The sequence below is a fragment of the Phascolarctos cinereus genome, unplaced genomic scaffold (genome assembly GCF_003287225.1).
Source record: "Phascolarctos cinereus isolate Bilbo 61053 unplaced genomic scaffold, phaCin_HiC Scaffold_9;HRSCAF=440, whole genome shotgun sequence".
NCBI lineage: Eukaryota > Metazoa > Chordata > Mammalia > Diprotodontia > Phascolarctidae > Phascolarctos > Phascolarctos cinereus.
In genome coordinates this window covers 14,303,491-14,316,473 of record NW_027556402.1, presented here as the reverse complement: position 1 = coordinate 14,316,473, position 12,983 = coordinate 14,303,491, and the positions used below count along the sequence as shown (strand labels likewise).

Sequence of the window (12,983 nt, the reverse complement as noted above, 5' to 3'; positions counted from 1 at the left end):
CAGGACATCTTTAAAAGCTACATGTTGAATTTATTATGTATCTAAGAAGAAAAACAGGATCCACATCATAGAGATTTGCAATTTCATGTAAAATCCTTTCCTTCTGTTGCACAGTGGATATTGAAATGCTCATTTTATTTGGTGTTTCTTAGGTTCAGAATGAAAAAATTAAAGTAAAATGGAAAAAAAGGGCAATACCCTACATAAAGAGGGAGAAAGAGGAAAAGGCCAACTGGGGCAATAGTTCTGGCGTTCAGTGGTAAAAAGGTGTCACAGTGCCAGTGATCTCTGAACTTGGAATTCCCGGGTGTGTCCCAGTTTCTTTGCTCAGTGTTTCAGGTCCAGAATCAGACTGGGGGCCCACAAGGATGTTGGTGGTAAAGTAGGGTGAGAACTGTCTTGAAATAGGGATCTGGCAAAGGATGGAGGGGATTCTGATTCTGGTGGCAGAAACTCTAAAGAGGAGAAACAATATGTTGGGCATTGATAGTACCCATGGGAACAAAAGACAAGAGGCCTGTGGGCATGGAAACACCAGACGGCTTCCACTGGCCCAGAAAAGATCTGGGATTAAATGGGTCACAGAAACCTCAGGGTAAAGTGCTATCGATCCAATCGACACTGGGTGAGCTGGGTTATGAAGGAAAGCTAAGCAAGGCAAGGTATGGGGACAGATCTATAAGAGAAGGAGAAAAAAAGTCTGTCTGGTAGGGTTTTTGGTGAGGGGGTTAGACAGGGAGGGGCTCACTAAACGGGGACAGACACAAAGAACCTGATTTGTAGATTAATGACAAAAACAAAAACAAAAACACCCAAGCAAAGCAATGATTTTTTAAAGTGAATCTATCCCATGTGGCTGCTACAACCTTAAATCCCCGGCCTGTTTGCTATCCCTGTGGAATAACAATCTGCTGGTGAATTGTAAATTAATTTTAACAGCAGCCTTCACAAACCACTCAACTTCCTTTCTGCTACAAAAGAGCACTTTTTTTCTTAGCTGCATGGTGGAGTGTAAAGAGCCCTGATTTGGAGCTGGGGAGCCTAGGTTCAGAGATTGGCTTCCCTACAGACCCCCATGTGGCCTCGGGCTGGTCTTCCTCTCAGCGCCTCAATTTCCTCCTCTGTAAAATCAGACGACTGGACCAGAAGATCTCTAAAAGCCCCTCCTAGCTCTGAGTCTCTGCTTCTGTGGCTCCTCCTCAGCCATCCAATATCAACCGACCCAAAACGCAACAGAACCTCGATTAAGAGTTTTGAAAGAATTTATTCTGGTCCCTACCCATCTGGCGTGGCCAAGGTTGGCTCAGCAACCCAAGAATGTTTACACTTCAGGCTGATAGTGTGGGTGGCTGGTAATACATAGAGCTACGTGTAAACAGAAATCAGTGAATTGATTTCAAGCATAATCACAGGGAATAAAACAGTAATAAGTAAAGAACAAAAGCTATTTTTTAAAAACCAGTCAGCACTGTGGCAGATATATGTATATTAGGTGTATATATACATATATATAAATGTACCTGTATCTCTATACATACATTCATACATACATACATGTCTATATAATACACATACACACATACATACACACACATATGAAAAAAACCTAGGTGTGGAGTCAGAGGACTTTTGTTGAAGACCCAACTCTACCCTTTCTACTTGTATGACCTGGTCAATCACTGGGCCTCTCTGGGCCTCAGTTTCCTCATTTGTAAAATGAGAGGGTTGAACTAATTGATCTCTAAGTTCCCTTTCAGCTCTAAATCTGACTATCAAGCTTGTTTTATGCCTCCTAAAGCTCACTGGCTTTCTTCCATCCCTCTGAAACAGCTGACCGATTATTGATAGAAAAGAGCAATGTCTCCTTTAATTCTGGCATGATGGAAGACACAGAATTTGACCTGGGTCTTGCTGCCTCTCAAGACTGACTTTATAACACTTTTAAAATCATTTTAGTCATTGTGCATGCTGTCCCTTTAAGGCCACATACATTAGCAGAAAACTTCCAGCCTGTGACAGTTTTCAGCACAACTGGGTTCTGGTTCATGATCCCCGAGAAAGCTGTGGCAATAATTCAGGGCAATGGTAGTGACAGCATGGAGGGGTCCTGGCTGGCTAGTATTTGATTAGGGAGCCTGCATTTGTAAAGAGGCCTGTAAGCCCCAAAGCTATATACATGAGCCTTCCCCCAAGCCCAGATCAAGCCCTCCTTGGTCCCAAAGAAGCAAAGCCAAAGTGACCGCATGAGACAAAGCAGCACAGCCCCTGCCCTTTTGCCTGAGGAGGGAGGACTGTCTCACTACCTGCTCTCCGGGTTTTCAGTAACTCAGAGCATGGCAACCTCTTCATTTACATTATGAAGTCACTCTAGATGCTGTTCTGTCGCTTTCTGCATCGGCTGCTATAAATCTCCCTATGCTTCTCTGAGTTTCTCAAGTTCATGATTTCTTGTGATGTGGCCAAGCCCTGCTCACGGCTAGCATGAGGGGGCCATCACCTCATCTCTTACTTCTTGGCTAGGGTTATGGATGCTCCAAGAGTCACAGCACAGGCAGCTGGAGAGGGGACTTAGGGAACCATAGAAAATTAACTAATTAACTGGAAAAAAAAGAATCACTTTAGCTCATTATCAGGATGTAAAATGAACCCACATAAATCATCAGCCTTCCTACCCACCACCAATAAAACCCAGCCAGAAGAAACAGAAAACTACAGAATGTATAAAATAAACATACACGTGGAAGTCCACCTACCAAGGCACACAAGAGAACTCTGTGAATATAATTACAGAACATTCCTTAAAGAAATAAAGCCAGATGTGAATAGTTGAAGAGATATTCATTGGCACGGTTGCGCTGGGCTAACATGATAAAAATGACAATACTGCCCAAGTTACTTTGCTTCTCCAGCACTGTTGGATAGGTAATGCAACCATGGCTAGGGGAAGAGTTCATGACCACACAAGGGATAGAGGGGATCTTGGAAGGATAAAATTGACAATTTCATTACACAAAATTGCAAAGCTTTTACCCAAACAAGATGAACAAAATTAAAATGAAAAGGGCCACAGTTGACTGGGGAAAAAATCTTTACAGCAAACTTCTCTGAAAAAGGCCCAATATCCAAGTTATATAAGGAACTGATTCAGATATATAAGAACAAGGGCCATTCTCCATATGAAAAATACTCCAAATCACTAATAATTAGAAAAGGGAAAATTAAAATAACTCTGAAAGCCCACCTCATGCAAAACAAAATTGACAAAAAAAAAAAGCAAGAAAGGAAGAAAGGAAAGAAAGAAGGAAGAAAGTGACAATTCTTGGAAGAGTTGTGGAAAAATAGGAAACAACATGGTGGAACTGTGAAATGGTCCAAGCCTTCTGGAAAGCAATCTGGATCTATACTCCCAAAGTTATTAAACTGTGCACACTCTTTGCCTTTGATATACCACTGCTAGGACTAACCTAAGGAGATTAAAGAAAGAGGAAAAGGACTCCTATGTACCAAAATATTTATACAATTTTTTCTGGAGTGGCAAGGAACAGAGTGGGCCCCACCCCCTCAGTCCCACCTCCTCGCTAGGCTTCCTAAAGAAGTTCAGACTCCTTGGCCAGGCATCAGTGTGGACATCAGAGTGGATACAACTCTGTCTTTCCATCCTTATCTCATCATTCTTAATCCCCCGATGCACCGTGATTCAGACATCCTTGCCATCGTCTGACACAGATGGCCTGTACATTCACACCATTGTGCATTTACTCACTCTCTTCCATAAGTCTGGAATGCCATCTTACTGATCCATTTTTTTACTTATTATTTACAAATACCACTTTCTCCTCCACGAATGAAGGCCTCCCTGATCTCCCTAGCTGATAAATGATCTTTGCTTCTCTGATGTCACATTGTAATTTGCATGCACCTCTCATGTAATCAGGTATATCTTTTAATATAGTTTCCTGTACATGGGTCACATACTCTCCAAGAGTGCAGGAATCTTGCCTTATCTAAACTCTCTTTCCCAGAGCTCAGCACAGTGTTTTCATAGCCCTTAATAAATATTTGTTGGAATGAATCGCCCAAGTTCATAGGTAGCCAAGGATGAGAGCAGGATGAAAGACAGGTCTTCTGACTCCTGAGAGAGGCCAGTGTTCTTTCCATTACACAGCCTGGTCTCCCTAGAGCATGCTTTTGTTTAATGATGACAACACGCAGGAGAATTTATTATACTTTTTCCTATTTAGGTATAAATTGTAAGATGATAGAGATTTAAGCATCAGAAGACGTGGGCTTCAATTCTGGCTCAGCCTGGGTGATGCTGGGCACGTCAGCTCCCATCTCTGGGGCTCAGTCTCCTCCTTTGTGAAATGAGGAGTAGTATTACCACCTTAAAGTTTGCAAAGTTACTTACACATATTATCTTATTTTTAGACATCTGTTCTCAGAGGTCCCTGCCAGCCCTAGACCCTATGGGATCATATCCCATGACATTTAGCCATTTCCAGATCAATGTGTGAAGGTCTCTCCATAGTACTGCACTCTACAAACTTTAATTTAAAATTTTTTATTTTTTATTTTTAGGCAATTGAGGTTAAGTGACTTGCCCAGGGTCACACAGCCAGTAAGTGTCAAGTGTTTGGTCTGAGGCCAGATTTGACCTCAGGTCCTCCTGACTTCAGGGCCAGTGCTCTATCCACTCTGCCATCTAGCTGCCCCTCTATGAACTTTAAAGAGCTATGAATATGTCTGTCATCATCATCATCCTCACCCTCATCCTCACCACCACCACTACCACCATTATCACTTACACACAGGTATCGTGTAGTTTTCCACTGGTAACAGGCAGGTTTGGCTCTCCTAAGATCACAGTGCCCCATGATCAGTAGCTATGTAGCATTACCAGAAGAATACTGGAGTTTAAAAGATGGGGACCTACATCAGGGGAAGTGTAACTACTAAATGCTAGGGTATTGGCTTTTGAGAAAGGATACAGGTGAGCTCCGGTTAAAAACAAACAATTATGGTAGTTTATTTAGGGCAAGAGAATTCATTCCACCCACCCCAATGCTTATTGCTTCTTTCCTAAATAACTGCCGGCCGATGGTTGGGAGAGATATGCCCACTGGCTTTACTTTCAGCTATAAATTTCCAGTGAGAACTTATGGTGGAATTGGGACTTAACAGAAGAAAGAGAAGGGCATTGTAAAAAGGAAACACTTCTCCAAAGACAAGGCAAAAAAGATTTCGAGGCCCATATTAGATAAGGCTTTCCCAAGGAAGAGTTCCAGGCACCCAGCTGTTGAAGGAGCTGCCGGAAGCAGGCACATTGGGGCACTGTCGGTGGCGCTGTGATCTGGTCCAGCCATCATGGAAAGGGTTTGGGACTGATACTCATAGAGTCACTAGACTGGCCATATCTTTTGACTCATCAATACCACTACTACGCTTGTGCCTAGATCAAACAAAAAGGAAAAGGTCTCACACGTATGAAAACATCAACAGCGGTTCTTCTTGCAGTGGCCAAGAGCTAGAAGCCAAGGGAAAGCCTGCCAGCTGGAGAATGGCTGAACCAGCCACAGTCTCTGAATGTCGTGGAATATTACTGTGACATAAGAAATTATCAGAACAAAAGACTTGTACAGTGAAACGAGCAGAACCAAGAGAAGAATTTATGTAAGAACAGCAACACTATAATAACCAGAAACTCTCAAAGACTTAAGCACTTTGCCAAGGTAATGACCAAGCAGGAATCCGGAGGACTGCTGATGAGGTGGGCTCTCTACCTCCTGACAAGAGGTCATGGGTTCAAGGTGCAGAGTGAGAGCTACAGTTGGGGTCTAGCAAATCTATCTGTCTGTTTTTCTTGATTATGCTTATTTGCCACAAGGATTGTATTTTTCATATATTATGGGGGGGCAAGCTAACATTAGTTTTGCAAAAAAAAAAAGGTAAGGAATAAAGAGGGTCACTGCAGCATTTTTAAAATCCACAGAAGGAAGTCTGGACAGAAACACAGACAAGTATAATAGCTTTAAAAGTGATACAGAATTTATACACACACACACACACACACACACACACACACACACACACACACACACACACACACACACACACACATATATATATAAGAAGATGTTGTACATAATAGAGATTCATGGTTTCCCATGAAAAAGAATGACAGTACTCTATAAGTAGAGTATAGCAGACAGAGTGCTATCCTTGGAGTTAGGAAGGCCCGGGCTTGAATCCTGCCCTGGACAGTTACTGGCCATGTGACCCTGGGCTGTTCAGGCAACCTCAGTTTACTTATTTGTAAAAAATGAAATAATAGCATCTAGCGTAGTGACCTCACAGGTTTTTGTGCAGCTCAAGTGAGAAAACATTAGGTAACCTATTCTTCAAATTTTAAAACACAATAGTCAGTTACGATCGACAACAAGGTGATGCAGGGGATAGAGCACCAGGCCTGGAGTCAGGAGGACCTGAACTCAAATCTGGCCTCAGACACTTCCTAGCTTGGTGACCCAGGGCAAGTCACTTCACCCTGTTTACCTCAGTTTCCGCTGGAGAAGGAAATGGCAAACCACTCCAGTACCTCTGCCAAGAAAACCTCAAACGGGGTCATGAAGAGTTGGACATGACTGAAAAACAACTGTACAAGAGGAAGTCAGTTTTGATTGCCACTCACTGCCTCAACCATCAGCTCCTGCGGCACTCCATACTGTCTGGGAGGAGGACTCTAAGTATTTTCCTCATATCCAACCAACACTAGGCACTCTTACAAAAAAGGGGCAGCCAAGTGGTCTTAGTTGGTTACAGTAATGTCATCAGGAGAAGGGACAGCAACCCTTTTACAAAGTACTCAGTGACCTAGACAAGGTCATTGTTGAGGTAAAATGCTGAAGCTCAGGCAAGTGGAAAGACTGCTATTCCAACACTGTACAAGGTATGAAAACAGTAAGTACCTAAACAAAATCCTCAAGAGTGAGGTTAAACCATGTGATAGAAGGCTTAAGGGGGGGCGGAGCCAAGATGGCGGAGTGAAAGCAGTGACTTGCTTGAGCTCTCCCCCAAACCCTTCCAAATACTCATAAAAAATGGCTCTAAACAAATTCTGAAGCAGCAGAACCCACAAAAACACAGAGTGAAACAAATTTCCAGCCCAAGACAACCTGGATGACTGATCACAAAGGTGTATCACGCCTGGCTGGGAGCACAGCGCAGCGTGGGCGCGCAGGCCGCAGCAAACCTGGAGCAGGCCTCAGAGGACTGAATCACGGGCAGCTGTGGAGGTTTCCAGACTCCTCAATCCACGAATGCCAAAGACAACTTAGAGGGTCAGTGGGAAAAGTCTGTTTCTGTGGGTGCTCAGAGAGGAAGGCAGGGTTTCAGCTCCATTCCCCAAGAGCCTGGCCCTGGGGGGGGGGGCAGCTGCTTCCTGAGCTTCCGGCCCACAGACTGAGGGGGAATCCACTGGCTGATCAGAGAGGGATTGCAGGGATCTCTTTGCCAGTGCTGAGGCAGGAATCTCTTGCTTTGCCCGTGTTTGGATCTGGGTCACAGTTCTGGGCGGCAGTGCTGGGGGGTGAGGAGGAGCGCTGGCCTGGTGGAGCTTGTAGTGGCTGTGGAGAGGAACCCCTCCTCACAGTTACAGGACAGAAAGGAATACTTGTGGTCACAGGCCAGGAAAGGAGTAAACACCTTGCCTCTTATCATACCACCTTGGAAGAACTGAACATTTACAGGTCCCTACAAGTATCTCTGAAAACAGCTACACAAACCCCTGAAGCATGGGACAGTACACTCTCCACATTGGAAGCAGACTCTTACCTTAACAAGGAGTTTAAAACTCAAGTAATTGGCTGGGATCATGAGCAAGCAGCGCAAAAAGAGTCAGACTATATTATCTTACTTTGGTGACAAAGAAGATCAAAATATACAACCAGAAGAAGACAACAAAGTCAAAGCTCCTACATCCAAAGCCTCCAAGAAAAATATGAATCAGTCCCAGGCCTTGGAAGAGCTCAAAAGGGATTTTGAGAAGCAAGTAAGGGAAGTAGAGGAAAAACTGGGAAGAGAAATGAGAGTGATGCAAGAAAATCATGAAAAACAAGTCAACAGCTTGCTAAAGGAGACCCAAAAAAATACTGAAGAAAATAACACCTTAAAAAACAGCCTAACCCAAATGGCAAAAGAGGTCCAAAAAGCCAATGAGGAGAAAAATGCCCTAAAAAGAAAAATTGGCCAAATGGAAAAGGAAGTCCAAAAGATTACTGAAGAAAATACTTCCTTAAAAATTAGAATAGAGCAATTGGAAGACAGTGACTTTATGAGAAATCAAGACACTGTAAAACAAATCCAAAAGAATGAAAAATTAGAAAACAATGTGAAATATCTCATTGGAAAAACAACTGACCTGGAAAATAGATCCAGGAGAGAGAATTTAAAAATTATTGGACTATCTGAAAGCCATGATCAAAAAAAGAGCCTAGACATCATCTTTCAAGAAATTATCAAGGAAAACTGCCCTGATATAGTAGAACCAGAGGGCAAAATAGAAATTGAAAGAATCCACAGATCTCCTCCTGAAAGAGATCCCCAAAGGAAAACTCCTAGGAATATTGTAGCCAAATTCCAGAGTTCCCAGGTCAAGGAGAAAATATTACAAGCTGCCAGAAGGAAACAATTCAAGTACTGTGGAAACACAATCAGGATAACACAAGATTTAGCAGCTTCTACATTAAAGGACCGCAGGGCATGGAATATAATATTCCGGAGGGCAAAGGAGATAGGATTACAACCAAGAATCACCTACCCAGCAAAACTGAGTATAATCCTTCAGGGGAAAAAATGGTCATTCAGTGAAATAGAGGACTTTCAAGCATTCTTGATGAAAAGACCAGAGCTGAATAGAAAATTTGACTTTCAAATACAGGACTCCAGTGGAACATGAAGAGGTAAACAGGAAAGAGAAATCATAAGAGACTTATTAAGATTGAACTGTTTACATTCCTGCATGGAAAGATGATATTTGTAACTCATGAGAACTTTGTCAGTATTAGGGTAGTTGAAGGAAAAAAATTGTATGTATGTATATATAGATAGATAGAGGGCACAGGGTGAGTTGAAGATTAAGGGGTCATATCTGGAGAATAAAATTAAGGGATGAGAGAGGATGATACTCGGAGAAGAAAGGGAGAGGTAGAATGGGGTAAATTATCTCACAAAAAAAAAACAGAAAAGTCTCTCACAGTGGAGGGGAAACAGGGGAAGGTGAGAGGGAATGAGGAATCTTATTCTCATAGGATTTGGCTTAAGAGAAAATAACATACACATTCAATTGGGTATGGAAATCTGTCTTACCCTACAGGAAAATAGGGGGAGAAGGGGACAAGAGAGCAGGGGGTGATAGAGAGGAGGGCAGATTGGGAAAGAGGGTAATCAGAAGCAAATACTTCTGAGGAGGGACAGGGTCAAAAGAAAGAATAGAATAAATGGGAGGGCAGGATAGGATTAAGGGAAATAGAGTTAGTTTTTCACAACATGTCTACTAAGGAAGTGTTTTGCATAACTGCACATGTACAACCTATATTGAGTCGCTTGCCTTTTCAATGAGGGTAGGTCGGGAGGGAGGGAGGGAGAAAATTTGGAACCAAAGTTTTAAAAACACATGTTTTAAAAAAATGTTTTCACATGCAACTGGGAAATAAGAAATACAGGAAATGGGGTACAGAAGTCTATCCTGCTCTACAGGAAAATAGAAGGGGAAGGGGATAAGAGAAGGGGGGAGAGATAGAAGAGAAGGCAGACCAGGGGAAGGGGTATTCAGAATGCATGCCATCTTGGGGTGGGGGGAAGGGGTGAGAAATTTGGAACTCAAAAAATTGTGGAAGTGAATATTGAAAACTAAAAATAAATAAATTTATATTAAAACTAAAACAAACAAACAAACAAAAAGATAGAAGGCTTAAGAAGAGAGTAATTAAGTGAAAAAATCCCCAGCCATCTGCTGACATAACTTACATGATTATAGAGATTTTATGATGTCAGAAAACAGTGCCTGTCTATGCTGGCTTAAAAGGACAGTTTCTATGATTACTAACTAGATCCTCGTGCAATCATAATGTAATTCCCTGCCGTTGCTTCACTAAAGAAGAGTTCTATTTGTAGAAACAATGCCCACCTCTAATAAAAAAGGGAATCATGTTATTCAAACCTGAAATTTTAAAACTTCCAGAACGCAAAAGATCAGAATGTGAAGAGAATACATCAGGCTTTTTGGTATTACTATGTCTTTAAGAGACAACTTTAAAAGTGTTAAACATTCAGAATAATAGACAGAAGGATGGTACCTGCATAGGGCCTGGAATGCAAGATAGAACTTTCTCTATGTTCTCTGAGGTCACATCCACGTCGTTTACAGCGGCAAGGGTATCACCTGAAAACAAGAGCATGAAAGAAAGTGAGGAGAGCCACAGAATCACGGGATTTAAAGGCTGGAAAGGACCTTGGAAATCCTTTAGTTCAACCCTCCTCATTTGACATGTACCAGAGAAGTGCAGTGACTCCCGGGTCCCTTAACTCCCAGGCCAGTACCTTCTCCTCATTTCCCATGACCTCCTTCTTCACCCCACCTCAGCCACACACAAAGGTGGTCAGACCCAAGATCTTGCCATCACCCACAAATGCACCAATTCCACGTTCACAAACCCTGATGACAATCTGCTGTCATTCTACCTCTTCCCTCTCCAAACCCTGCTCTTCATCCTCACCAGGACCTGCACTGCCTCCCAGCCCTCACTTCTTTCCCAGGGCATCTCTCCTGCACTGGCTACACTCTCCTTACTTTCTCATCTTGACCCCTTGAGTCAACAAGGCACTATCCCCTTCTCCTTAGTCCTGTTCCCTTACTGGACCACCAGTTTTGCCCTGCCAAGCCTCAGCCTCAGATCACTCCCGTCACACACTGTCTTTGTTTCTACACGTGTACTGCTGAAGAAAGCTGGAGAAGATCAGAAAATCGTGCTGCTTGGATCCACTACAAATCTGGGCTACCCAGTGTCCACCAAACCCTCACCGCCGCGAGGCAGTCCTACCGCACCTCCCTTACCAATGCGCTCTCTCTCCACGCTCCACAGCAGCTCTTCCAAACCTTCTTATTGTTATTGTTCCGTCTCTTTTTAGTCATATCTGACTCTCTGTGACCCCATTTGGGGTTTTCTGAGCAAAGATACTGGAATGGCTTTCCATTTCCTTCTCCAGCTCATTTTACTGATGAGGAAATGGAGGCGAACAGGGATAAGTGACTTGCCCAGGGTCACACAGCTAGTATATGTCTGGGGCCAGATTTGAATTCTGGAAGATGAGTCTTTTTGATTCCAGGCTCAGTGCTTTACGCACTGCGCCATCTAGCCACCTTCCCATCTCTCCCCTCCCTAAACTGTCTTAGTGGAGAATCTTGCCTCACAGTTCACTAAAAAATGGAGGCCATTGGCCAAGAGCCCCCCCCCTCCTCCTCCCATCACTCTGATGCCTCTGCCACTTGCCTTCTTCTTACCTGTCTCATAGGATGAAATGGCCCTTCTCTTTGCCAAGGCAAGCCCCCCTATCTGACTGAGTGATCCCACTCCATCCTGTCTTCTGCAGCAGACTGTTCCCTCCATTAGCCCCACCGTCACTCATCTTCAATCTCTTGTCTAGGGATGCTTCCTTACTACCTACAAATATGCCCGTGTCACCTTCATCCTCAATAAACCTTCATGTGATCCATCCATCCCCACCACCACCTCGTATCTCTCCTCTCTTTGTGGCTAAGCTGCTTCCACCTCCCTCCTCTCACTTCTAAACTCTGCCGTCTGGCTTCTTACCTTCTATTCCACCGAAGCTGCTCTCTCCAAAGTTACCAATCTCTTCACTGCCAGATCCGATGGCCTTTTCTCATTCCTCATCCTTATTGACCTCTCTACATGTCAGTCACCATCTTCTCGGTCTCTCTTCAATCTGGGACACCCCCCCTTCTCTCCTGGTTCTCCTCCTCCCTCTCTGACCTTTCCTTCTCTGCCTCCTTGGCTGGATTCTCCTCTGGATCACACTCTCTTGCCCCTCAGGGCTCTGTCCTGGGGCCCCTTCTCTTCTCCCTCTATTCTAAGTCACTTGGTGATCTCATCAGCTTCCACAGGTTCCACTATCACCTCTTTACTGATGATTCCCACATCTACTATCTCTCCAAACCTCATACATGGAGTCCCATGCTATGACTGAAGATGAAAGACCTGGGAAATTCCCTCCGCGTGCGTGTGGACGTGTGTACAAAGACCAACGGGAAGGCCTCTCTCAGAAGTTTCCTATCAAACCTGGCACTGAACAGCAGAAGAGCTGCTGATCTACATTGGTGGAGGGTGTTTCCACACTGTCAGTCACCTGTACTAATGAAACTACAGACATGGACATTTGAAAAGCAACAACATGAAATAAATTTTTAATCACTGTATATTGTACCTATATTCCAAGAAAATTTTTTTCTTGTAGAAACTCTTTAGATTTTGCCAAAGACATCCCTCCTCGTTCTCATTTCCACACTCAGCCCCAATAAATGTCTTCACAGAACACCAGAAAAGCTGAACGGAAACTGGCTGATGAGGAAGGCTGTCAGGTGCTCAGATCTCCCCAAGAGGCTGCCTGCTCCTTGCTCAATACCTTTCTCCACAAATATGAGCAGAGGCCTCCCCCTTGCCTCATGGAGTGGCAGGGACCTGACTGTATAGATACAGAGAGAGCCTGAGGGCTGCTACAAAGTGAGAAAGCCACGGGCAAGAACAACCAGGCATTCTATTGAGAGCCACAAGGCTGGCTTTGTGCCGTCATTCAATTCAACAATGTGCCAACTTAGCTACTGTTCAAAACGTTACTTTTCTACTTTTGTATCCATAAAACTGCAGCTGAAGACAGATTCTAAAAACAAATTCTTATCCTCCCTCGTTGGA

The 12,983-nt window shown here is 43.6% G+C and overlaps 1 protein-coding gene across 2 annotated transcripts in view; it reads right to left on the bottom strand.

Annotated features, from left to right (window-relative positions):
* The window catches only part of INTU (inturned planar cell polarity protein), a 74,001-nt gene that overhangs the window by 45,434 nt on the left and 15,584 nt on the right, over nt 1-12,983 (bottom strand). For both annotated transcript variants that reach the window (XM_020988570.2, XM_020988571.2), the window contains exon 3: nt 10,353-10,438. In XM_020988570.2, coding sequence (XP_020844229.1) covers nt 10,353-10,438 — 86 coding nt within the window. The remainder of the gene's footprint in view (nt 1-10,352; nt 10,439-12,983) is intronic.